This window comes from Bombina bombina, chromosome 6 (assembly GCF_027579735.1).
Source record: "Bombina bombina isolate aBomBom1 chromosome 6, aBomBom1.pri, whole genome shotgun sequence".
In the NCBI taxonomy this organism is placed as follows: domain Eukaryota; kingdom Metazoa; phylum Chordata; class Amphibia; order Anura; family Bombinatoridae; genus Bombina; species Bombina bombina.
Genome location: NC_069504.1, coordinates 815,599,731 through 815,624,670, shown reverse-complemented (window position 1 = coordinate 815,624,670; position 24,940 = coordinate 815,599,731). Strand labels below are relative to the sequence as shown.

At 39.6% G+C, this 24,940-nt stretch overlaps 1 protein-coding gene across 1 annotated transcript in view; it reads right to left on the bottom strand.

Moving 5' to 3' along the window:
* The window catches only part of CACNA1A (calcium voltage-gated channel subunit alpha1 A), a 632,851-nt gene that overhangs the window by 505,857 nt on the left and 102,054 nt on the right, over positions 1-24,940 (bottom strand). The window contains exon 3 of the mRNA XM_053718181.1: positions 9,992-10,083. Coding sequence (XP_053574156.1) covers positions 9,992-10,083 — 92 coding nt within the window. The remainder of the gene's footprint in view (positions 1-9,991; positions 10,084-24,940) is intronic.

Here is a 24,940-nt window from a genome sequence, read left to right as displayed (position 1 = left end):
TAATATTATGTCAGGTGTTGCCACAATTACTAAACTATGACCTGGGTTCAAATTCATCAGAATTTACAAGTGAAAATTGTCTTTCAGCTCAGCTGATTTTTTTTATTAATCAATAGTTTCATATCATGACACTTTCCTTAATAATATAATCAGCATGTTTAAAATCTCCAAAAACGTAATTTCAATTATTATTAACATTGTGATGATCTTTCATTTGTCTAAAAGTGTCATAATTTAAAATTGTGATATCAGCTACATGGTTATTTTTTATGGTTTAGTAACGTGTAACTTATACACACACAGATTTATAGACAGAGGCAACCTATTACTACGGATAGATTCATCATGTCAAACTTTAAATTAGACAATGTAGTAATAACATAAATAAATGAGAATAAAAATCTAAATAATTTGCACAAGATTAACTAGTAAAAAATGAATTTATACTTACCGATAAATTCCTATATTTCAGAATGAGGAGAGTCCATTGGTGTCCATAACATGTGGGATATACTTCCTGCCAGCAGGTGGAGGTCAAGAACCCTCACAATAGCTTTCAATTCCTCCCCATTCTACTCCTCTCTCCAGTTAACATATAACCAACCAGAGGGGAGAGGTAGAAGTAAATTGAAGGAAGGCCGAAAAGCAGGGTTAAGAAGTGCAAATAAGAATAGTCACCCTTAGATTCTAGAAAAATAGGGAGGGTCCCATGGACTCTCCTCATTCCGAAAGAAATAAATTTATCGGTAAGTAATAATTCTGTTTTCTTTCTTATAACGAGGAGAGTCCATGGGTGTCCATAACAAGTGGGATATAATACCAAAGCTGAGAGTCCATGTTACGGATAGGTGGGACTAATAAAGGGCAATCCCTTTTAGCCGGACACTGTGGCTTGAAGGACTTTCCTGACAAATCTGTTCCAAGGAAGCCTAATTTTTGAAGGCCCAAGAACTAGATACAGATCTAGTGGAATGTGCAGTAACTCAATTAGGAGGCAGTTTTTCCACAACCAAGTAAGCTTTATGTATTGTCTGTTTCAGCCATGAAGCTAAAGTCAATGCTGTGGCCTTTTAACCTTTTCTATTACCTGAAAAATGTACAAATATGCTAGAGGTCTGTCTAAAATCTTTAGTAGCGTGAAGATAATATTTTAAGGCTCTAACCACATCCAAATTGTGAAGAAGACATTCCTTAGAATTAGAAGGATTTGGGCACAGAGAAGGAACAACAATTTCCTGGTTAAAATTCTCAGAAGAGACAACCTTCGGAAGAAACTAATTTTTTGTTCTACGAACTGCTTTATCCTGATGAAAAACCAAAAAGGCAGGATCAGAAGAAAGAACTGAGCGTTCAGAAACTCGTCTAGCTGAAGAGATGGCTAGAAGAAAAAGAACCTTCCAAGGCAATAATTCTAGATCCAAATTATGCATAGGTTCAAAAGGAGGACCTTGCAAAGCAGATTAAGATTCCAAGGTGGAGAAATAGGCCTAATAACAGGGCTAATACGCACCAAGGCCTGAACAAAAGTTTGAACATCAGGCAACATTTTATGAAATAAAACAGGCAAGGCAGAAATTTGACCTTTTAAAGAGCTAGCCGATAAACCTTTCTCCAGACCATCCTGGAGAAACTGAAGAATACTTGGAATTCTAAATGATTTCTTAGAGAAACCTTTTCGAAGAACACCAAAGAAAATATGATTTCCAAATTTTAGGGTAAATCTTCTGAGTTACCGGTTTTCTGGCTTGCAGAAGAGTAGAGATTTACAGAATCTCAAGAAGCCTCTAGTCTTGTGACTAGGCGTTCAACCTCAATGCCATCAATTTCAGAGATCAGAGATCCTGACATTGGGACAGCAGGTCTTCCCTGTGAGGAAGAGTCCAAAGAGGGGAGGATGACATCAAGATGAGATCTGTATACAAAGTTCTGCGTGGCCATGCTGGAGCTATGAGGATTGCTGGCACTAGTTCCTGTTTGATTCTCACTATGACTCTAGGAAGAAGAACAAACAGGGGAAATAGATTGGCCATATGAAAGTTCCAAGCACAAAATAGAGCATTGATTATTTGAGCTCTTGGATTTCTTGACCTTGCGCAATAAAAAAAAGTTTTTGATTCAGCTTGGATGCCATAAGTTCTATTTCTGGAAGACCCCATCTTAGGACTAGCTGATCGAACACATCCTGATGAAGAGACCATTCTCCTTGATGCACAGACTGACAGCTTAAGTAATCTGCTTCCCAGTTGTTCACTCCCGGAATGTGAACAGCAGACAGCGTGCAGTGGTTTTTCTCTGCCCAAGACAGAATGAGAGAGACTACTTGCATAGCAAGGGGACTCCAAGTCCCTCCTTGATGACTGATGTAAGCTAAAGCCATGATGTTGTCTGACTAAATTCATTTTTCCTCACTGAGAAGGAGCCAAGAGTAAAAAGCCCAATGGATCACATTTATGGGTAACTTCGCCTCCTGAGGAGTGAAGAGCCCAATGGATAGCATTTATGGGTAACTTCGCCTCCTGAGGAGACCATAATCCCTGCGCCCTCCGGGACCCCTAAACAGTTTTCCAAAATTTTAGACTTGCATATGTAGTGACCACGGTCCAAGTAGGCCAAAGAAAGGAGGCTCCAAGGTTCAAATAAGGGCTGTCCCTCCACCATGAGAGACACTGTTTGACAGAGGAACTGAGCTCTATTTTCTGCTCTAGATGAAAGTAATCCTTTTACCACTGATGAAGCATGGATAGCTGAAGGGTATGAAGATGAAAACAAGCAAAAGGTGCTGTGTCTAAAGCTTCTACCATAAGACCCACTACTTCCATACACTGTGCTACAGATGGGGAATGAGTCATATGTAGAGACCAACAGGCTTTTTGCCGTTTGTGTTTGCGAGTTACTGTGAGAAGCAAACACATTTGAACAGAGTCTATTATCAATCCCAGAAAGACTACTCTTGTAGCTGGGAAAAAAGAACTCTTGAGAATATTGATGTTCCATCCATGATCCTGAAGGAAGGAAATGACCCTCTGGGTATAAGAGGATGCCAGAGAAATGGACGGTCCCTGGATTAAGATGTCATCCAAATAAGGAGCAATAAAGATTCCCTGTGTTCTGATCACTGCCAACAGAGCCCCTAAAACCTTTGTAAAGATGTGAGGGGCAGTGGCAAAACCAAAGGATAGAGCCACAAACTAGTAATACTTGTTGAGAAAAGCAAACCTTAGAAACTGGAAATGGTCTTTGGGAATTGTGATGTGTAGATAAGCATCCTTCAAATCTATTGTTGTCATAAATTGACCCTCTTGTACCAGGGGCAATGGTTTGAATTGTCTCCATCTTGAAAGAAGGAACTCAGACAAATTTGTTCAGGGACTTTAGATCCAGAATGGGACAATATGAGTTCTCCTTGTAACAATAAAGGGGTTGGAATAAAAACATCTTCCCTGTTGAGAGACTGGGATTGGTTGTATTACTCCCAAATTCTCTAAATCCTGAACACATTGAAAAAAGGCAGCTGAGACAGATGAAACAATTCACATGGAGGCCTGGTGCGAAATCCTTTGCAGTAAATAATGTTGAGAACTCAAGGATTCTGAACTGATCTGCGACAGGCTTCCTGAAATTGAATCAGTCTGATCCCTACCAGAGAATTCTCTGGAAAGGGGGCTGTCTCTTCATGCTGAGGTCTGATTAGAGATAGGTTTTTTGGACTGTTTACTCTTGGACCAGGAGGATTCTGGTTTCCAGGAAGTTTTGGAGGAGTCAGACCTTTGGTTGGAAGAGGACTTCTGATCTCTGGCAGAACGAAAGCTACGAAAACGATTAGTTTGTTTAAATCTTCCGTTAAACTTCTTGTCCTGAGGAAGGAAAACTCCTTTACCTCCAGTAACAGTCTTATTCATGGAGGCCTAGTTATCAACGTGTCAACTTACCTGCCTTCGCCGGCCCAATACGCCCGCCTAAGCTCGCCTACCATCGCAGCCGCGGACCTGCAAAATTTCGCCTAAGTTATCAATAAATCTGTCAAAAAGCCGCGCACCAAGTACGAGGCGATGAGCAGCGGACTGTGAGCGTTATCACTCATCCGATCTCGCTGCTCTTCGGCTTTTTGACAGCTTTATTGCTAGCCTGTCACTAAGCACCCACACTAAACTACACTGTTCTACCCCCTATACCGGCGCCCCCGGAGCCCCCCGCAACTCAATAAAGTTATTAACCCATAAACCGCCGCTCCTAGACCCCGTCGCAACTCTTATAAATGTATTAACCCCTAAACCACCGCTCCCGGACACCGCCACCTCCTACATTATACCTAGTAACCCCTATCCTGCCCCCCCTATACCATCGCCACCTATAATAAAGTTATTAACCCCTATACTGCTGATCCTGGACCTCGCCGCAACTAAATAAATAGTTTAACCCCTAAACCGCCGCTCCCGGACACTGCCGCAACCTATATTAAACTTATTAACCAAAGGATATTAAAACCAGTGAGCGCAGAGTGGACAACACCAAACTCCTGAAAATACCTATGTGTTCCCAAAATAGGTAAATAAAATTGCTAAAAAGGGGGAGTGAATCAGGAGCGCTACAGCTAAAGGTGCTAAGAAATAAACTATATGTTCTATACTTAGAAATATGACAAGGACAATAACGTATCTAAAATATCGCAAAAGGTCCTTTTAAGGGTTGGTAAGGTAAAAGAGCTTTGAACTTTTTTAATTTAGAATAGGGTAGGGAATTTTTTATTTTGGGGGGCTTTGTTATTTTATTAGGGGGCTTAGATTAGGTGTAATTAGCTTAAAATTGTTGGAATATTTTTTAAATGTTTGTAACTTATTTTTTTTATTTTTTGTAACAGCTTTTTTTTATTTTTTTGTACTTAAGTTAGTTTATGTAATTGTATTTAATTGTAGTTATTTGTATTTAATTTATTTAATTAATGTAATGATAGTGTAGTGTTAGGTTTAATTGTAACTTAGGTTAGGATTTATTTTAAAGGGAATTTTTTATTTCTTTTAGCTAGGTAGTTATTAAATAGTTAATAACTATTTAATAACTATTCTAACTAAAATAAATACAAAGTTACCTGTAAAATAAATATAAATCCTAAAATAGCTACAATGTAATTATTAATTACATTGTAGCTATCTTAGGGTTTATTTTACAGGTAAGTATTTAGTTTTAAATATAAATAATTTATTAAAGTATAGTGTAGTGTTAGGTGTAATTGTAACTTAGGTTAGTTTTTATTTTACAGGTAAATTTCTCTTTATTTTAACTAGGTAGCTATTAAATAGTTAATAACTATTTAATAGCTATTGTACCTAGTTAAAATAAATTGAAATTTGCCTGTAAAATAAATATAAATCCTAAGATAGCTACAATATAATTATTATTTATATTGTAGCTATATTAGGGTTTATTTTAAAGGTATTTAGTTTTAAATAGGATTAATTTAGTTAATAATAGAAATATTATTTAGATTTATTTAATTAATATTTAAGTTGGGGGGTGTTAGGGTTAGACTTAGGTTTAGGGGTTAATACATATATTATAGTTGCGGCGGGGTCAGGGAGCGGCGGTTTAGGGGTTAACATATTTATTATAGCTTGCGGTGGGCTCCGGGAGCGGCGGTTTAGGGGTTAACATGTTTATTAGAGTGGCGGTGGGCTCCGGGAGCGGCGGTTTAGGGGGTAATAACTTTATTTAGTTGCGGCGGTGTAGGGGGGGACAGATTAGGGGTGTTTAGACTCGGGGGAAAACATGTTAGGGTGTTAGGTGTAGACAGCTCCCATAGGAATCAATGGGATGTCTGGCAGCAGCGAACATGAACTTTCGCTATGGTCAGACTCCCATTGATTCCTATGGGATCCGCCACCTCCAGGGCGGCGGATTGAAAACCAGGTACGCTGGGCCGGAAAAGTGCCGAGCGTACTTGCTAGTTTTTTGATAACTAGCAAAAGTAGTCAGATTGTGCCGCACTTGTGTGCGGAACATCTGGAGTGACGTAAGAATCGATCTGTGTCGGACTGAGTCCGGCGGATCGAAGCTTACGTCACTAAATTCTACTTTTGCCGGTCTCTAGCCTTTGATAACTAAGGCGAATCAGCCTCGCCACAAATACGCTGCGGAATTCCAGCGTATTTGAGGTTGACGGCTTGATAACTACCCCCCATTGAGTCTAACTCTGATCCAAAAAACTATTTACCCTCAAAGGGACTCTCTTTAACATGATAGCAATGGACATATTTTTAACCTCAATTTTAATAATGTTAAAAACTGCATTGCAAATAAAATCATAAGACATCTTAAGTACTTTAATGCAGTTACGGACATCTTCAGATGACTTTTCAGTAAGCATCTGAGAAAGAGAATCACACCAAAAGGATGCTACAGGAGCCACACAAGTGACTGCGATTGCTGGTCTAAGCTGTAGAGGTGATTGAGAAAATAATTTTCTCAGTAAAGACTTTGATTTTCGATCCATTGGATCCTTAAAGGGACATGAAACCCACATTTTTTCTTTCATGATTTAGGAAGAGCGTGCAATTTTAAACAACTTTCAAATTTAGTTTAATTATCTAATTTGCTTCATTCCCTTGATAGCTTCTGTTGAAATGCATATCTAGATAGGCTCAGTAGCTGCTGATTGGTGGCTGCACATAGATGCCTCATGTGATTGGCTCACCCATGTTATTTCTTCAACAAGGGATATCTAAAGAATGAAGCAAATTAGATAAAAGAAGCAAATTGGAAAGTTGTTTAAAATTGTATTCTCTATCTGAATCATGAAAGAACATTTTTGGGTTGCATGTCCATTTAAATGAGGAACTATCCTCAATAGGAATAGTTGTATGTTTTGCTAGAGTTGAAATAGCTCCGACTATTGTTGTTTTCAAAATGGTGGAGAGTGGTGGAGATAAGCAGAAAGGGCACCAAGGAAAAGGAGTGGGGCTAACCGACGTAATGATGTGCAGGCAACAGTCTGAGTAAAAAATCAAAAAACACAGAATTTGAAAATAAAAACTTAAAAAAAGTTATGCAGATGATCCCTAACTGAAAAGGAAGAGAATCACTAACTGCATAGCTCCAGAAAAAAAAGAAAAATTAAATGTCTGTGGTAAAAAATATAATAGAGCTGCTAAGGGGAGTGTGGGGAATAATTCTGTAAATTTTGGAGCCCAAATATTAACATGTTTGTGTTAAACACAAAGGTAAAGTACCCAGTGTAAGAGCTGGTAACCCCCAGACTATATGGTATCTATAGAATAGGATACCAGTGACAGTGAATGGGCTATATGTGGTGTCTGAGTCAATTATCTTGACTGCAGAACCCCTCCACTGCTCTTACCAGCTTGCTGAGGCCTTTCTCCCTCACTAAAAATGCTGATGCAGTAAAGAGCACATCCAGTGCCAGTATAAATACTGCAGAGAATGTGTTTGTATATACCTGTAACCCATTTGGTGGAGGCTGAGGGTAAGGGTCCTCGCGACGCCAAAGGGTAGTTATGGCTGAGAGATTTACCCGTGAGGGTACTGACATTGCTATAAGAGAAGTAATCCTCAACCCCTATTTCAGTATTTATTATCAATCTTCTAGTGAAAACTAAAAGAGGGGGTTGGGGTCTCAAGTCAGGGCTGAGCTCCCAATATATTAGAAAATAACAAAATCTTGATTGCAGAGCACTTCACTCAACCTCTCACCTCGGAGGCCAAGAACTAACTGGAGAGAGGAGTAGAGTTGGAAGAGATTGAAAGCTCTTGTGAGGCTCTTTATCTCCACCTGCTGGCAGGAAGTATATGCCACATGTTATGGACACCCATGGACACTCATTATACGAAAGAAAGGATAATACAAAGGTTCACAATCACGTTAACAGCAGAATAGAACAACATAAGTAATAGTTTAGTACAACTTTTTCCTCCGCCTAAACTTTGAGAGTAAAATGCGATTGCGTTTGAGCGATCGCATTTACTTTCAGCCTGTAATACTAGCGCACTTTTGCGCTTGACGGGGCCCATTGAAAGTATAGGGAGTGCAAATTATTGCATATTTGTGCAAACAAACTCGCAGTAATTTAAAAAACTCTCCACTCGTAATATGGAGTTCAGCGCAAAAAAACACTGCAATCTCGCAATCGCGTTTGCACTTCTCGTGCAAACGATTGCGCGTCACTCATAATCTAGACTTTCATGAGGTTTCAAATATGCGTTGCTTTAAATATGGTAGATAAGGTTATTGCAAGTTCATTGACTAGTTTATGTTATATTTCTAACCATAGTGTCTAGAAGAATAAATATTTTTCATTTGTTATCAATCATATAGAATCTTGACACACTATTACTATATCTCCCAACATTTCAAGAGGTTTTCCCAGGACATGGTGGTGATGGGGACTTTTTGTTAATGGCCCACTTATTGTTTTTTTTTGTGGGTGGAGCCTTAAGATAAAGGACAGGGTTGCCATAGGCAGGGCAAGATGTGAAATGGTTGGGGTTGGCAGAGTCTGTGTGTCATGGGCGGGGCCAGGGCAATCCCTGGAAAAATGGGACATTTGCTTTGATGGGGGAAGCAGCAGCTAGGACAGTGGGCAGACTTCCCTACCCATGACAATCCTACAATATGTGCGATGGTTGGGAGGTATTATATTACTTCTATTTTGAAATAGGAGTCTCTTTTTACAGATTGGGAATCTAATAACACCCTGGAAGTCCCGCCGCTCCCCCTTGATCACCCCGAAACCGCAACCTTAGTACTGTGGGGACTCTATGGGACTGTGGCTCCTATGGAGGTGCCAGACTGTCTGGAGGGGCAGGAATGGCGGGAGATCTTGGGATAAGATAAGGTTCTGAATGTGTATATAAGCAGTGTGTGTTTCACAAAAAAATCAGATCTTGTTTCACCTGAATACTAGTCTGTCTAGTTATTTGGGTGGGCTCCTGAATACTGGTTCTGTCTGGTATTTGGGTGGGTTACTGGCTATAATCACTTGGCAGCTACACAGCTGCAGTCTCCAAGGAGGAAGCAGGACCCTTTTGGCGGAGCTACCCAATCGGGGTAGCCAGGGTCCGTCACAGAGGTATTAGTAACAAGATTGGGATCAGGCCTGCTCTTTGGCCAGGGTGACAGGGGCACCCGCCCAGGGCACCGCTCTTTGGGGGGGCCCCGAAATGTCATTGGTGAGGTTATGAGAATTTGCAATCATATGTTGTATTTCGTTAATGTAGTGTTTATGGTATCAGGATGTCTAGTATTTTGTGTTATTCTTTATATATGTATCACTGATTGTTGGCACAGGGGTGGGCCATACAAGGGGCTGGGCATACAGGGGAGGGGAATACTGGCACTGGGCTAAGGGGTCCCACAAATGTATATTGCCCAGGGCCCCGCAAATGCTAAAGTAGGCTCTGATTGGGATCTACTCCAAAGAACTGAGAATTGCTGGCCCAGAGCAGGAAATTGACGGTGAGCCAATCAGTGACATGACCCTTTCAATAACCATGACCATGTTAAAGCTTTGATTACTTAAAGGGATATGAAACCCACATTTATTATTTCATGATTCAGATAGAGCATGCAATTTTAATCAACTTTCTAATTTACTTCTATTATCAATTTTTCTTTGTCCTTTTGGTATGCTTTGTTGAAGGAGCAGCAATGCATTACTGGTTGCTGACTGAACACATGGGTGAGCCAATGACAATCGGTATATATATGCAGCCGCCAATCAGCAGCTATAACCTAGGTTCTTTGCTGCTCATGAGCTTTCCTAGATAAACCTTTCAGCAAAGGATAACAAGAGAAGGAAGCAAAATAAATAATTGAAGTAAATTGGAAAGTTGTTTAAAATTGTATGCTCTTTCTGAATCATGAAATAACATTTTTGGGTTTCATGTCCCTTTAATAAAAGAAAAACATACTTTTTATTGGTGCAAAAACTATTAGGATCAGGTAAACTGTTATTATAGTGAATTTAAATAAATCACATACTTGGAATCCCGGACACCAGTTTCAGAGGCCGTAAGACACGCACCGCTCTGAGGGTCCTAAGGTCAAACTCTGGTCCCGTTGATGCCAAAATGCTGAAAATTAAAGAAATAATTAATAGAGACAGTGAGACACATAGTTTCATAAAAAATAAATAATTAAAAGAGCACTATGTGTTTGTTAAGACAAAGTTACACTGTCTAAAAGGGACATTAAACTCATAGCATATAATAAATAAATGCATTAACATGTCATTTTGTTAACTTAATTAAGAAGGTTTTGCAATTCAAGGGCAGTTTAGACACCTCTTGAAAAGTCGGAGGGATCTATGTTCATAGTTTCCTTTGTTGTGGCAAATTAGGTATAGATTTAAACAAGCTCTAAACTAGCCGATCAATGTGTAGAATGTAGTACATTTCACCATCTTTAAAAGGACATAATACACATATGCTAAATCACTTGAAAGTGATGCAGTATAACTTTAGAAAGCTGTCAAGAAAATAACACATGACCATCTCTATGTAAAAAAAGAAGACATTTTACCAAAAAGTTTTTCATGTTACAACTGCTCTGTGAGCAGTTATTTTCCAGCTACTGTCCAGCTACAAGTTAAAAAATAGCCAGTCAGCATTAGCAGTGCTGAGGTCCTGCTGTACTGTGATCTCATGAGATTTCACTGAAATCTTGCGAGATTTCATTGTAAACTTCCTTAAAATGAGGAGGGAAATAACACAATTGTGCCTGCACATGCCAGATGTACGCTCCCTTGCAAGTCCTATGACTGGCATCCTGATTGGCTGCTTAAAGTACCTTTACAATGGAATGTGACTCCTGAGGACATTTTATGCAAAATATCTTCCTATTTTTTCTTTTTCTTAAAGGCTTTATGGGTAGATTAAAGGGACATTGACCACAAAGTTTAATAATGTATACAATTCACAATCATAGATAGTATGAAAAACAAAAACTTTCACTACTCCACTTACACTATTTATTTTGATTTTTTTTGTAATAGAAATCTGAAAAGTAGGTTTTTCCAAACCTCCCAGAGAACATGGAGTGCAGTATCCTAAACCTCTTACATGCTCCACAGTGATTGGTTGATCTGTGTAGAAGCTTATCTATATCTATAATTGAACAAAGTAAATTAAATGAATCAAAATGATTTCCAAGGGATGTCTCTGGGTTTGAAATCAACAACAATTTTGCCATCAAAATGGCACTTTTAAAACTTTATTTAGTATGCAGATTATTTGCAATACAATGATTATTTTATGATGGTTTTCATGTATAAAATTACTTTTGTAATGTTTTAGCTATATGTCTATGTAAAGTTGTAAAGTTATTTAAAAAATCTCAGGTACAAGAATAACCTTTATTAAAGATGACAGGTAAAAATCTAGTAGCAACTTATTGTGGTATATTGCCACAGCTTGTCACTGAAGGAAACACTATATTTCAGGCACAGTCTTTAAAGAGTACTTTAAAATATTCAGTATCACACAAAATACGCAGGTAACAATGCAGATAAATCGGTGACAGATTACAGCATCACTCCATTACAGTCAGTAGCTATTTGTATTAACTGAACAACTTTACCTGTTATAATAACATAATATTCCTCAATATTCTATTTGCAGACAGGCACCTTAGTACATTTTCCTTAGGGCAGCTGTACTTATTTTTTCCATCAGGCACACACACAGCAGAGGAAGATCCACCATTAGGCTGAGCTTCTTCACCTCACAAACGGCTAGATTACAAGTGTTGCGGTACGGCTTTTGACGCTGAAAAAATTTAAATTCCAGCGTAATGTCCAGGAACGCATATTACGAGTCGTGTCGCGGTATAGCTGTAACACAAGCATTTTAGCTTAGGACGCAATGTCCATTCCGCACTCAAAACAATTACGTTTTTGTGTGGGATTTTCATAGCGCAGGTATTACAGGTTGTGCGTTGAGGCTAAAAAGCTTGCGTTACAGCCTATACCGACACGATCCATACCGCCATCTGAGAGCAGTAGTTATGGATTTTGCAAAAAAAAAATGTTTTGCAAAACTCATAACTAAACTGTTATAAAGTACACTAACACACATAAACTACCTATAACCCCTAACCCCTAAACCGCCGCCATCCTACATCGTAAACACTATAAAAAAGCTATTAACCCCTAATCCACCACTCCCCGACATTGCCAACACTATAATAATGATATTAACCCCTAAACCGCTACTCGCCGGCACTATAATAAAGCTATTAACCCCAAAACCTCCGGCCCCCCACATCGCCACTACTAAATAAACCTATTAACCCCTAAACCTCCGGCCCCCCACATCACCGCTACAAAATAAACCTATTAACCCCTAAACCGCCAGCCCCCCACATCGCAAAACACTAAATTAAACTATTAACCCCTAAACCTAACACCCCCTAACTTAAAATTTAAATTACAATATAACTATCTTAAAATAGATAAAAACTTGGAATGGAAACAAAAAGAAGAGAGCGCCTCATAGTGCAATATCAAACATGCTAAGTGTAGTAATCGTGGATGACAGCAATCGTTGGAGAGGTACTCACAAGAAAGTTGGCACTCAAAATAAGTGCATACAGGCAGGCTGACCTTCTACAGCAGTCAGTACGCTGGAGGATTGAAACTTGACAGCAGTCTCCCGGAGAGCAAAGTGGTCCGTCTGGGGTAAGGACAAGCTGATTCCGGTAGTTGTAATGTGGGGAGTTGGATCTTAGCGGTACTCTGTCGGACGCCAAAAACTGATCCGCCCAAAGCAGCAGTGGGCTGTTCCTGGTAGCCACACTACGGGAAAGCTTCCCCTGTACACAGCGTGTACAATTCAGTCAACATATGCAAATCAGGAAATCCGTCCTCACAGCTCTCGTTTGTAGGCTGTGTGCTAGCGTTACACCAAATAAAGGTGAAAACAGTTTGTGGTATCTTGTATAAAAACGTAACCAGTGGTGATAAAAGAGGTTATCGTTATATAGAAAATGGCAAGGTCAGATGTATTGTATGAAAAGGGGATTTATTAGAGCACTACAACGCGTTTCTCGGCCGTTAAAGCTCTGGCCGTTTCATGAGGTAATTGCTGTGAGGACGGATTTCCTGATTTGCATATGTTGACTGAATTGTACACGCTGTGTACAGGGGAAGCTTTCCCGTAGTGTGGCTACCAGGAACAGCCCACTGCTGCTTTGGGCGGATCAGTTTTTGGCGTCCGACAGAGTACCGCTAAGATCCAGCTCCCCACATTACAACTACCGGAATCAGCTTGTCCTTACCCCAGACGGACCACTTTGCTCTCCGGGAGACTGCTGTCAAGTTTCAATCCTCCAGCGTACTGACTGCTGTAGAAGGTCAGCCTGCCTGTATGCACTTATTTCGAGTGCCAACTTTCTTGTGAGTACCTCTCCAACGATTGCTGTCATCCACGATTACTACACTTAGCATGTTTGATATTGCACTATGAGGCGCTCTCTTCTTTTTGTTTCCATTCCTTAGATGACCCGTTTTACCAGCGGTTTTGAAGAGGAGCAGCCTTTGTTTGATTCCTTTGAACTATTCGAACACTTTCAGGAATCATAGTGATTAAACACCTTAATTGGTGTTTTTTATTTTATTGTTTTGCCCAGGTTTTTTTCTGCTGCACTTATCAGTGCACTTGTTTTTTTATTTTTTAACCATCTTGAGCTCACAAACATATTGTTTTATTTACATTTTCTATTGCCTTGATATCTATCTTCAACCTATCCCCTTGGGTACCAATAGTCACATTCCCCTTGGCCTACGCACATTTTTTATATTATTTGTTTTTTTCCCTGTCTTCTTTTTTCCTTTTCCAGTCCCACCCCCTTTCTTCTGCTGTATTCTAGCGCACCCTTAATATATGCTTTCTGGCATATATATATATTTTTTTGTCTAGATAAAAACTTACCTGTGTAATAAAAATAAACCTAACACTACGAAAAAAATTACAAAATTACAAAAATAATAAACACTAAATTACGAAAAATAAAAAACACTAAGCTTACAAAAAATAATAAACGAAATTATCAAAAATAAAAATAATTACACCTAATATAATAGCCCTATAAAAATAAAAAAGCCCCCCCAAATAAAAACACCCCCTAGCCTACAATAAACTACCAATATCCCTTAAAAGGGCCTTTTGTAGGGCATTGCCCTAAGTTAAACAGCTCTTTTACCTGTTAAAAAATACAAAGTCCCCCCAACAGTAAAACCCACCACCCAACCAACCAACCAAAATAAAAAACCTAACTTTTAAAAAACCTAAGCTACCCATTGTCCATAAAGGAGCATTTGTATGGGCATTGCCCTTAAAAGGGCATTCAGCTCTTTTTCATTATTTTACAAAAGCCCAAAGCCCTAATCTAAAAAAAAAACACCCAAAAAAATGAAGAAAAAAAAAAAAAACACCCAAAAAAATGAAGAAAAAAAAAATAATAACTAATACTAACCCCATAAAATCTACTCACAGTTCCTGAAGTCTGGACATCCATCTTCATCCAGGCGGCGAGAAGTCTTCATCCAGGCAGCAACAACTTCATCCATCCCGGGGACGTCTTCTATCTTCATCCCTGCGGAGCGGAGCTATCCTGGAAGCTGATCCCATCCTGCGTGGAGCGTCCTCTTCATACGGTCACCGTCGTACACTAAAGTTGAATGCAATGTAGCCGTTTCAAAATGGCGTACCTTGCATTCCTATTGGCTGATTTGATTCTTCAAATTCAAATCAGCCAATAGGATGACAACTTTGGAAATCCTTTTGGCTGCTTTAAACAGCCAATAGGATTTCAGTAGCTCTCATCTTATTGGGCTTTTTTGAACAGCCAATAGGATTTCAGAATGATGGGATCCGCTTCCAGGATGGCTGCGCTCTGCGCCGCCGGGATGAAGATAGAGGACGCCCCCGGGATGGATGAAGATATCGTCGCCTGGATAAAGACTTCTCGTCGTCTGGATGAAGATGGATGTCCAGACTTCGGGAACTGTGAGTAGATTTTATGGGGTTAGTGTTTTTTTGTTTTTTTTCATTTTTTTGGGTGTTTTCTTTTTTTAGATTAGGGTTTTGGGCTTTTGGAAAAGAGCTCAATGTCCTTTTAAGGACAGTGAAAAATAGATGAATGCCCTTTTAAGGGCAATGCCCATACAAATGCCCCTTTAGGGGAAATGGGTAGCTTAGTTTTTTTTAGAGTTAGGTTTTTTATTTGGGGGGGTTGGTTGGGTGGTGGGTTCTACTGTTGAGTGAACTTTGTATTTTTTTACAGGTAAAAGAGCTGTTTAATTTAGGGCAATGCCCTACAAAAGGCCCTTTTAAGGCCTATTGGTAGTTTATTGTACGCTAGGGGGTGTTTTTATTATGTGTAATTATTTTTATTTTTGATAATTTCGTTTATTAATTTTTGTAAGCTTAGTGTTTTTTATTTTTTGCAATTTAGTGTTTATTATTTTTTGTAATTTTAATTTTTTTTGTAGTGTTAGGTTTTTTAAATTTGTAATTTTGTTTTTTTTAATTAGTAGTATTTTTTTTTATTTTATTAGAATAGTAATGTAAGGTTAATTTATAGTTTAATTTTAGGTTTATTTTTATTTCACAGGTAAGTTTTTATTTATTTTAAGATAGTTATATTGTAATTTTATTTTTAAGTTAAGGGGGTGTTAGGTTTAGAGGTTAATAGTTTAATTTAGTGTTTTGCAATGTGGGGGGCTGGCAGTTTAGGGGTTAATATGTTTAATTAGTAGCGGCAATGTGGGGACTGGAGGTTTAGGGGTTAATAGGTTTATTTAGTGGTGGCGATGTTGGGAACGGCAGATTAGGGATGTTTAGACTTGGGGTTTATGTTAGGGTTTAAACGTAACTTTTTTCCCCCTCTAGACATCAATGGGGTTGTCTTACGAATATTTTTTATTCCGCACTTCAGGGGCGCGATCCAATATACGGCGTAGTTTGCGGCGCAAGCGAGGGAACCCGCGTCGCCCGCAGTTTCAGCTCGCAACTCGAGCTATCCAATATGCGGCGCCGTCAGTTGCTAAAGTGGCGTAAGTCTGACAAAGTAGCGATGTCCAGAAATCTGCGTAAGTACAGATTTTTGGAGTCGCCAGTGACTTGCGCCACGTTAGAAACTGCCGGCGCCTACAAAACCTGACTAAAGTATGAAATCACCCGCACTGTGTAACACGCCTCCTAAACATAGCCCGACACGTCTAACCCTCTATCCGCTATCCCCCCTCACTATCCTAACAATAAAAAAAGTTATTAACCCCTAAACCGCCGCTCCCGTACCCCGCCGCCACCTAATAAAGTTATTAACCCCTAAACCGCCGCTCCCGGACCCCGCCGCCAGCTACATTAAATCTATAACCCCCTAAAGTGAGCCCCTAACACCGCCGCCATCTACCTTACCTACCCCCTAAAGTGAGCCCCTACCCCGCCGCCATCTATTTTAAAATTATTAACCCCTAATTTAATCCCCCTACCCCGCCGCCATCTATTTTAAAATTATTAACCCCTAATTTAATCCCCCTACCCCGCCGCCATCTATATTAAATTATTTAAACCCTAAAATACTAAACTATCCCTACCACTAAACCTAAGTCTAACCCTACAAATAGCCCTGAAAAGGGCTTTTTGCGTGGCATTACCCCAAAGTAAACTGCTCTTTTGCCAGCCCTTAAAAGGGCTTTTTGCGGGCTTTGCCCCAAAGTAAACAGCTCTTTTGCCCTATAACCTGCCCTCCCTACACCTCCGCCACCTATATTAATAGTATTAACCCCTAATGTAAGCCCCTTACACCGCCGCCATCTATATTAAAATTATTAACCCCTAATTTAATCTACCTACCCCACCGCCAGCTATATTATCTATATTAACCCTAAGTATATTATAGTTAATATAGTTATTACATTATATATATTAACTATATTAACCCTAATTATATTAGGGTTAATATAGTTAATATAGTTACTATAGTATTTATATTAACTATATTAACTCTATCTAACCCTAACACCCCTAACTATATTCTTATTAAATAAATCTAATTCATATTATAAACTAAAATATTCCTATTTAAATCTAAATACTTACCTATAAAATAAACCCTAAGATAGCTACAATATAATTAATAATTACATTGTAGCTATGTTAGGGTTTATATTTATTTTACAGGTAAATTGTTAATTATTTTAACTAGGTATAATAGCTATTAAATAGTTATTAACTATTTAATATCTACCTAGTTAAAATAATTACCCAATTACCTGTAAAATAAATCCTAACCTAAGTTACAAATACACCTACACTATCAATAAATTAATTAAACTACAAATATCTATCTAAAAATACAATTAAATAAACTAAACTAAATTACAAAAAAAAAAAAACACTAAATTACAAAAAATAAAAAAGATTACAGCAATTTTAAGCTAATTACACCTATTCTAAGCCCCCTAATAAAATAATAAAGCCCCTCAAAATAAAAAAAATTCCCTGCCCTATTCTAAATTAAAAAAAGTTCAAAGCTCTTTACCTTACCAGCCCTTAAAAGGGCCTTTTGCGGGGCATGCCCCAAAGAATTCAGCTCTTTTGCATTTAAATAAATATACAATACCCCCCCCAACATTACAACCCACCACCCACATACCCCTAATCTAAACCCACCCAAACCCCCCTTAAATAAACCTAACACTACCCCCCTTAAGATCTCCCTACCTTGTCTTCACCACGCCGGGCCAAACTCCTCATCCGATCCGGGCGATGTCTATCCAAGCGGCAAAGAAGAATTCTTCATCCCGGCGATGTCTTTCTCCAAGCGGCAAAGAAGAATTCTTCATCCCGGCGATGTCTTTCTCCAAGCGGCAGCAAAGTCTTCTTCCATCCGGCAGCATCTTCCATCAAGCGGCATCTTCAATCTTCTTTCTTCGCTCCGCCGCCGCGGAGCATCCATCCTGGCCGACGACTGAACGACAAATGAGGTACCTTTAAATGACGTCATCCAAGATGGCGTCCGCCGAATTCCGATTGGCTGATAGGATTCTATCAGCCAATCGGAATTAAGGTAGAAAAATCTGATTGGCTGATTGAATCAGCCAATCAGATTCAAGTTCAATCCGATTGGCTGATTGGGGTTAATAATTTTAATATAGATGGCGGCGGTGTAAGGGGCTTACATTAGGGGTTAATACTATTAATAAAGGTGGCGGCGGTGTAGGGAGGGCAGGTTATAGGGCAAAAGAGCTGTTTACTTTGGGGCAAAGCCCCGCAAAAGGCCCTTTTAAGGGCTGGTAATAGAGTTTATTACTTTAGGGGGATTAGATTAGGGGTTAATAATATTAATATAGCTGGCGGCGGTATAGGGAGATTAGATTAGGGGTTAATAATATTAATATAGCTGGCGGCGGTATAGGGGGATTAGATTAGGGGTTAATAATTTTTATATAGGTGGCGGCGGTGTAAGGGCTCAGATTAGGGGATAGATAAGGTAGATGGCAGCGGTGTAAGGGGTTCACATTAGGGGATAGATAAGGTAGAGGGCGGCGGTTTTAGGGGTTCACATTAGGCGATAGATAAGGTAGATGGCGGCGGTTTTAGGGGCTCACAGTAGGGGGTTAGTTTATGTAGATGGCGGCGGGGTACGGGAGCGGCGGTTTAGAGGTTAATAACTTTATTAGGGATTGCGGTGGGGGATCGCGTTTGACAGGTAGATAGACATTGCGCATGCGTTAGGTGTTAGGTTTATTTTCTAGCTAGTTTAGGGAGTTACGGGGCTCCAATAGTCAGCGTAAGGCTTCTTACGGCTGCTTTTTGTGGCGAGGTGAAAATGGAATAAGAAGTCCTTACGCTGTATATTGGATACCAAACTGCGCTGGTTTGGTATACCTGCCTATGGCCCAAAAAACTACGGGCGACGGCAGAAATATACGCGCGTAACTTCTAAGTTACGCCGTATATAGGATACCAAACCAGCGCAAATATTGGCATTGCCGGCTTTTGCGGGCGACGATTTTTATCGGATCGACCCCCATGTGTTAGTTGTTTGTTTTACACTCTCTCCCTATTGATGTCTTTGGGGGAAAGCGTGCCTGAGCACGTCAAAGCAGCGCTTGGCTTTTGTGCGGTATGGAGCTTAACGCCACCATATCGCACGCACAAGGAGGCTTCTCAGTAATTCGTAATGGCAGCGCTATGGCGAGTGAAATAACTTTTTTGGCGTTAGTTTCGCACCCTGTTTAGAGCAAAACTCGTAATCTAGGTGAGAGTAAGCTTCGCCCACAGCCTCTTTGCTACCCATTAGTGCCAGGCAACATTAGCTTACCTCTCTCACAACACCTGTGCGCTGCCTGCTCACACCCACTGCCCTTATATGTTATAGAAAGACATCACAAAGTTCATGTCCCTTTAATATCTCTTTCAATAAAAAGCTAATTTATAACAGTTTATTTGGTTACCATATAAACTGTAAGGACTAAATTGCAGATTCCAGGATTCCCATGTGGAAAAACACACACACACCAAAACAAAACCTTTTTTACCTCCTGTACCCATTCCAAGAACACACCCTACAACAGAGATGGAGAATATGACCAACTTAGTCGCATTTATTGAAATATATATATATTTAGTCACCAACTGGGAGGTTAAACTTTAACTGACTGGTCTACTTAAATAAACGTGGGGGAAATTAGTCCCTAACTTACTCCTACATTAAGAAGCAGCAGCCTAAATTTAGGAGATGCAGCAGAGCCCCTTGGATGACTCCGCCCACATGATTGCAGATGAGGCGGTAAAAAGAAGATCTCCTGGCCTGTTTACTTGCGAGGAAAGGCACCCTAGACCGCACCTAGTGTTGTCGCCAATCCAACCAGCCTGGCCATCACTTTACCCCAAAACTGCTAACAAGGCCACTCGCTGGAGTGAAAAGATAGTCCCACCCATAAGGGTCCAGCTCTTGACAGCCGCTTAAGCCAAATAAAAAACTGTTAGAGATCAAAAGTAAAATACACTGTGTTACTGAAGTTTGGCTCGACTAACCCTACCTCTGCCGTGCCCTCTGCAGCAACTCAAGAAAGCCAACTCATTCTGCCGACTAATTAAAGGGATATGGAACCCAAAAATATTATTTTGTGACACAATACATTCCAATTTACTTCAGATATCAAATATGCTTTATTCCCATGATATTCTTATTGAAGAGATACCTAGGTAGGCATCTGGAGCACTACATGACCGGAAATAGTGCTGCCACCTAGTGCTCTTGTAAATGGATACCATTCTTGCAAAACTGCAGCCACAGAGTGCTCCAGAAATGGGCCGACTCCAAAGCATATGTTCTTGCTTTTCAACAAAAGATAACAAGACAACAAAGAAAAATTGATATTGGGAATAAATTAGAAAGTTGTTTAAAATCGCATGCTCTATCTAAAACATGAAAGAAAAATGTTTTTATCCCAGGGAGGGAGGGTGGGCAACTCAGAACTCTTCCAGCAGGAACAGCAAAAGAGGAAGAAGCTTCCAGAACAGTAACTTTTAAAACCTTCGGGTAAGTCACTCCGCTCACTTTAAAACTTTGCTGCCATTCACCCCTCACACTACCAGCACATTCTCATCCCTACCAGGCCTTAGCCCTTAATACGCCTCAAGCCCATAAGGGACTCTACACTAGCATAAAATGTATAAAAACACCCATCCCCTGCCCTGCTGTAGTATGTTTTTACTTACCAGTAAGGTTAATATATGCCTAGTATATTATTTATCATATGTTTACACTGATACTCAGGGAATGGACACATTGCTATTGTGTATATGGAACCCAGCATTTTTATTTCACAATTAAGACAGAACCTGCAGGTTTTAAAAAAAAAGTTTAATTTATTTCATTCTCGTGTTATTCTTTCATGAAGAGAATACCTAGGTAGGTAGCGCGCATGTGTCTGAAGCAATTTTGCAAGAACGGTTTAGATCACTAGATGGCAGCAGTGTTTTCACAGTGTATAACATTGTTTAAAAAAAAACAAAAAAAACTATTGCTATAGTGTGCTTCAGACACCTGCACACTCCTGAGCCCACCTACCTGCTTTTAAACAAAGGATTCCAAAAACACAAAGTACATTTGATATTAGAAATTATTTGGAAACTTTCTTAACATTTTACGCTCTGTCTGAATCATGAAAGAAAACTGCTGGGTTTACTGTCCCTTTAAATAGGGCACTTCCATATACCACAACAGCAATGTATCAATTTATTGTCCTTTTAAACATAAATATATATATATATATATATTATATATATATATATATATATATATATATACACACATATTTTTAAGTTTAAAAGGACAATATATATATATATATATATATATATATATGTTCTACAATGCCCTTTTAGATACAACAAGGTAAAAAATATGATGGAACAAATTATCATTGCTAACTATAGCCTAAATAGGATATTAATCCTTCAGAAAACACCCAAGGAATACATTTGCATATTTCACTACAAACCTCCATAATAGCTGTTACATAAACTGTAAAAATGTATAAAACAAACATATCATTCCCCCACATACATTATGGCTTAAAGGAACATAAAATACATTACTTTTATATGCATATTTGAGCATTGCAAAATATCAGTATTTAAAGGGACATAAAAGTGCAAAAAGAAAATGTTGTAATGTTTTTAACGTGATTAATCTCTGCAATGGGGTTAAACATAAAGTTGAATTTAGCTCCAAAGCAGCAATGCACTTCTAGCACCTAGCTGAACACATCTGGTGAGCCAATGACAAGAAGCATATTTATGTTACCACCAATCACCAGCTAGCTCCCTGTAGTGCATTGATCACCTGCCTCACTACAAACCAATTAATAATTTATAATGCAAAGCCTTTAAATAACCAAAGGTGGTATTAGACACAGTAACAGGGTTAGACACAGGGCAATCACCTCCTCTAATTTACAGGTGATCAACATTACAATGGTGACCACCTGACCCAAATAAATACCCACTCAGTGTTTGATGAGGGTGAACTTTTAGAGCATCTATCTCCCCCCCCCAATAAAGCAGAGATATCAATATGTATATTAGTGAACCCCCTCTATTCAATGATAAAAATGTCAATCACCTACCTAATGTATTTATTGTCTGTAGCCCCATCCCCTAAAAAAAGAGTACACACACACACAATACCACACACATGAAATAGAGTATTACTCTTCTTCATATAAGGGATCTGCATGCCCTTTAGGGTCCAACCACCTGTCTACTAGGTGACGTTTATAGTGTTCTGGCCTTTAAAATGAACCCTAACACGCCAAAATAAGCACTGCAAAAATGACAAGTTTGAAAGAGGAGAGGACCAACATACATTCAAACAAGTGGTCACATGCCCTGGTGGCTATCAAGTGGTCACATGCCCTGGTGGCTATCAGATGATCACAATGGCAACAAATATCACCTAAGAGAATCATTGTCCTATGTTGTCTACCAAAGTGCACGGTACATTCCTACTCTTTGGATTGAGTGGTCTTGTGTCAGTCCAGTTGCCAGATAATTGTCATAATAAAGAAAAATGCATCAAAGCATTGATTTTTTTTTTAGGGTTCTGGATATTTTTAAGAGTGCAGTCCAATTCTGGGTTTTATATATATACTGAATATATACAGTACTGTGCAAAGGTTTTAGGCAGGCATGAAAAGATCCTGTAAAGTAAGAATGCTTTCAATTATTCTAGGTACACTTGTGCAAAGTTAGGGATTTTGTAGGCACATAGTCAGATGCATGATTAAGCAATTATTCCAAACAGGTGCTAATGATCATCAATTTAATATGTAGGTTGAACACAATAATTAAAGGGCCTTAATACCCAAATGTTGAAACACTTGAAAGTGCTGCAGCATAGCTGTAAAAAACAAAATTTATGCTTACCTGATAAATTTCTTTCTTTTGCGATGTACCGAGTCCACGGATTCATCCTTACTTGTGGGATTATGCAGATTTATCTCCTCAGATAAATCTGGATCACGAGACCAGAGACTCTCTTCTTTGGTGGTTGTCACAGGATCACCTGTCCAGGGGAATGTGTTTCCGCAGGCCAGCGTGGGTTATTGTGGCGACGGATGCCAGCCTTCTGGGCTGGGGTGCAGTCTGGAATTCCCTGAAAGCACAGGGTTTGTGGACTCAGGAGGAGGCCCTCCTACCAATAAATATTCTGGAATTAAGAGCGATATTCAATGCTCTTCAGGTGTGGCTTCAGCTGGCTTCGGCTGAATTAATCAGGTTTCAGTTGGACAATATCATGACTGTAGCTTATATCAATCATCAGGGGGGAACAAGGAGTTCCTTGGCGATTATAGAAGTTTCCAGGATAATCCGATGGGCAGAGACTCACTCTTGCCATCTATCAGCGATCTATATCCCAGGGGTAGAGAACTGGGAGGCAGATTTTCTAAGTCGTCAGACTTTTCATCCAGGGGACTGGGAGCTCCATCCAGAGGTGTTTGCTCAACTGGTTCAGCTATGGGGCACACCAGAATTCGATCTGATGGCGTCTCGTCAGAACGCCAAACTTCCTTGTTACGGATCCAGGTCCAGGGACCCTCAGGCAGTACTAATAGATGCTCTAGCAGTACCCTGGTCGTTCAACCTGGCTTATGTGTTTCCACCTTTCCCTCTCCTTCCGCGTCTGATTGCCAGAATCAAACAGGAGAGAGCTTTGGTGATTTTGATAGCACCTGCGTGACCACGCAGGACTTGGTATGCAGACCTGGTGGACATGTCATCTCTACCACCATGGACTCTGCCACTGCGACGGGACCTTCTAATTCAAGGTCCGTTCAAGCATCCAAATCTACTTTCTCTGCAACTGACTGCTTGGAGATTGAACGCTTGATTTTATCAAAACAGGGTTTCTCTGAGTCGGTCATAGATACCTTGATTCAGGCTCGAAAGCCTGTCACCAGGAAAATCTTTCATAAGATATGGCGTAGATATCTTTTTTGGTGCAAATCCAAAGGCTACTCATGGAGTAAGATCAGGATTCCTAGGATTTTGTCCTTTCTTCAAGAAGGATTGGAAAAAGGATTGTCAGCTAGTTCCCTAAAGGGACAGATATCTGCTTTGTCTATCCTATTGCACAAGCGTTTAGTTGATGTCCCAGACTTTCTTGCTTTTTGTCAGTCTTTAGTTAGAATCAAGCCTGTGTTTAAACCTGTTGCTCCGCCATGGAGTCTAAATTTTACAAATTTGATACTTTTGCTTCTTTGGAGGCTATTTTTGGGAGAAAGGTTTTGCAAGCAGTGGTGCCTTCCGTTTAGGTTTCTGTCTTGTCCCTCCCTTCATCCGTGTCCTAAAGCTTTGGTATTGGTATCCCACAAGTAAGGATGAATCCGTGGACTCGGTACATCATGCAAAAGAAAACAAAATTTATGCTTACCTGATAAATTTCTTTCTTTTGCGATGTACCGAGTCCATGGCCTGCCCTGTCTATTCAAGACAGATAGTATTTTTTTTATGAAAACTTCAGTCACCTCTGCACCTTATAGTTTCTCCTTTTCTTCCTTGGCCTTCGGTCGAATGACTGGGGGGTGGAGTTAGGGGAGGAGCTATATAGACAGCTCTGCTGTGGTGCTCTCTTTGTTACTTCCTGTCAGGAAAGCAGATGTCTGTCCCTTTAGGGAACTAGCTGACAATCCTTTTTCCAATCCTTCTTGAAGAATGGAGAAAATCCTAGGAATCCTGATCTTACTCCATGAGTAGCCTTTGGATTCGTACCAAAAAATATATCTACACCATATCTTATGATAGATTTTCCTGGTGACAGGCTTTCGAGCCTGAATCAAGGTATCTATCACCGACTCAGAGAAACCCCGTTTTGATAAAATCAAGCGTTCAATCTCCAAGCAGTTAGTTGCAG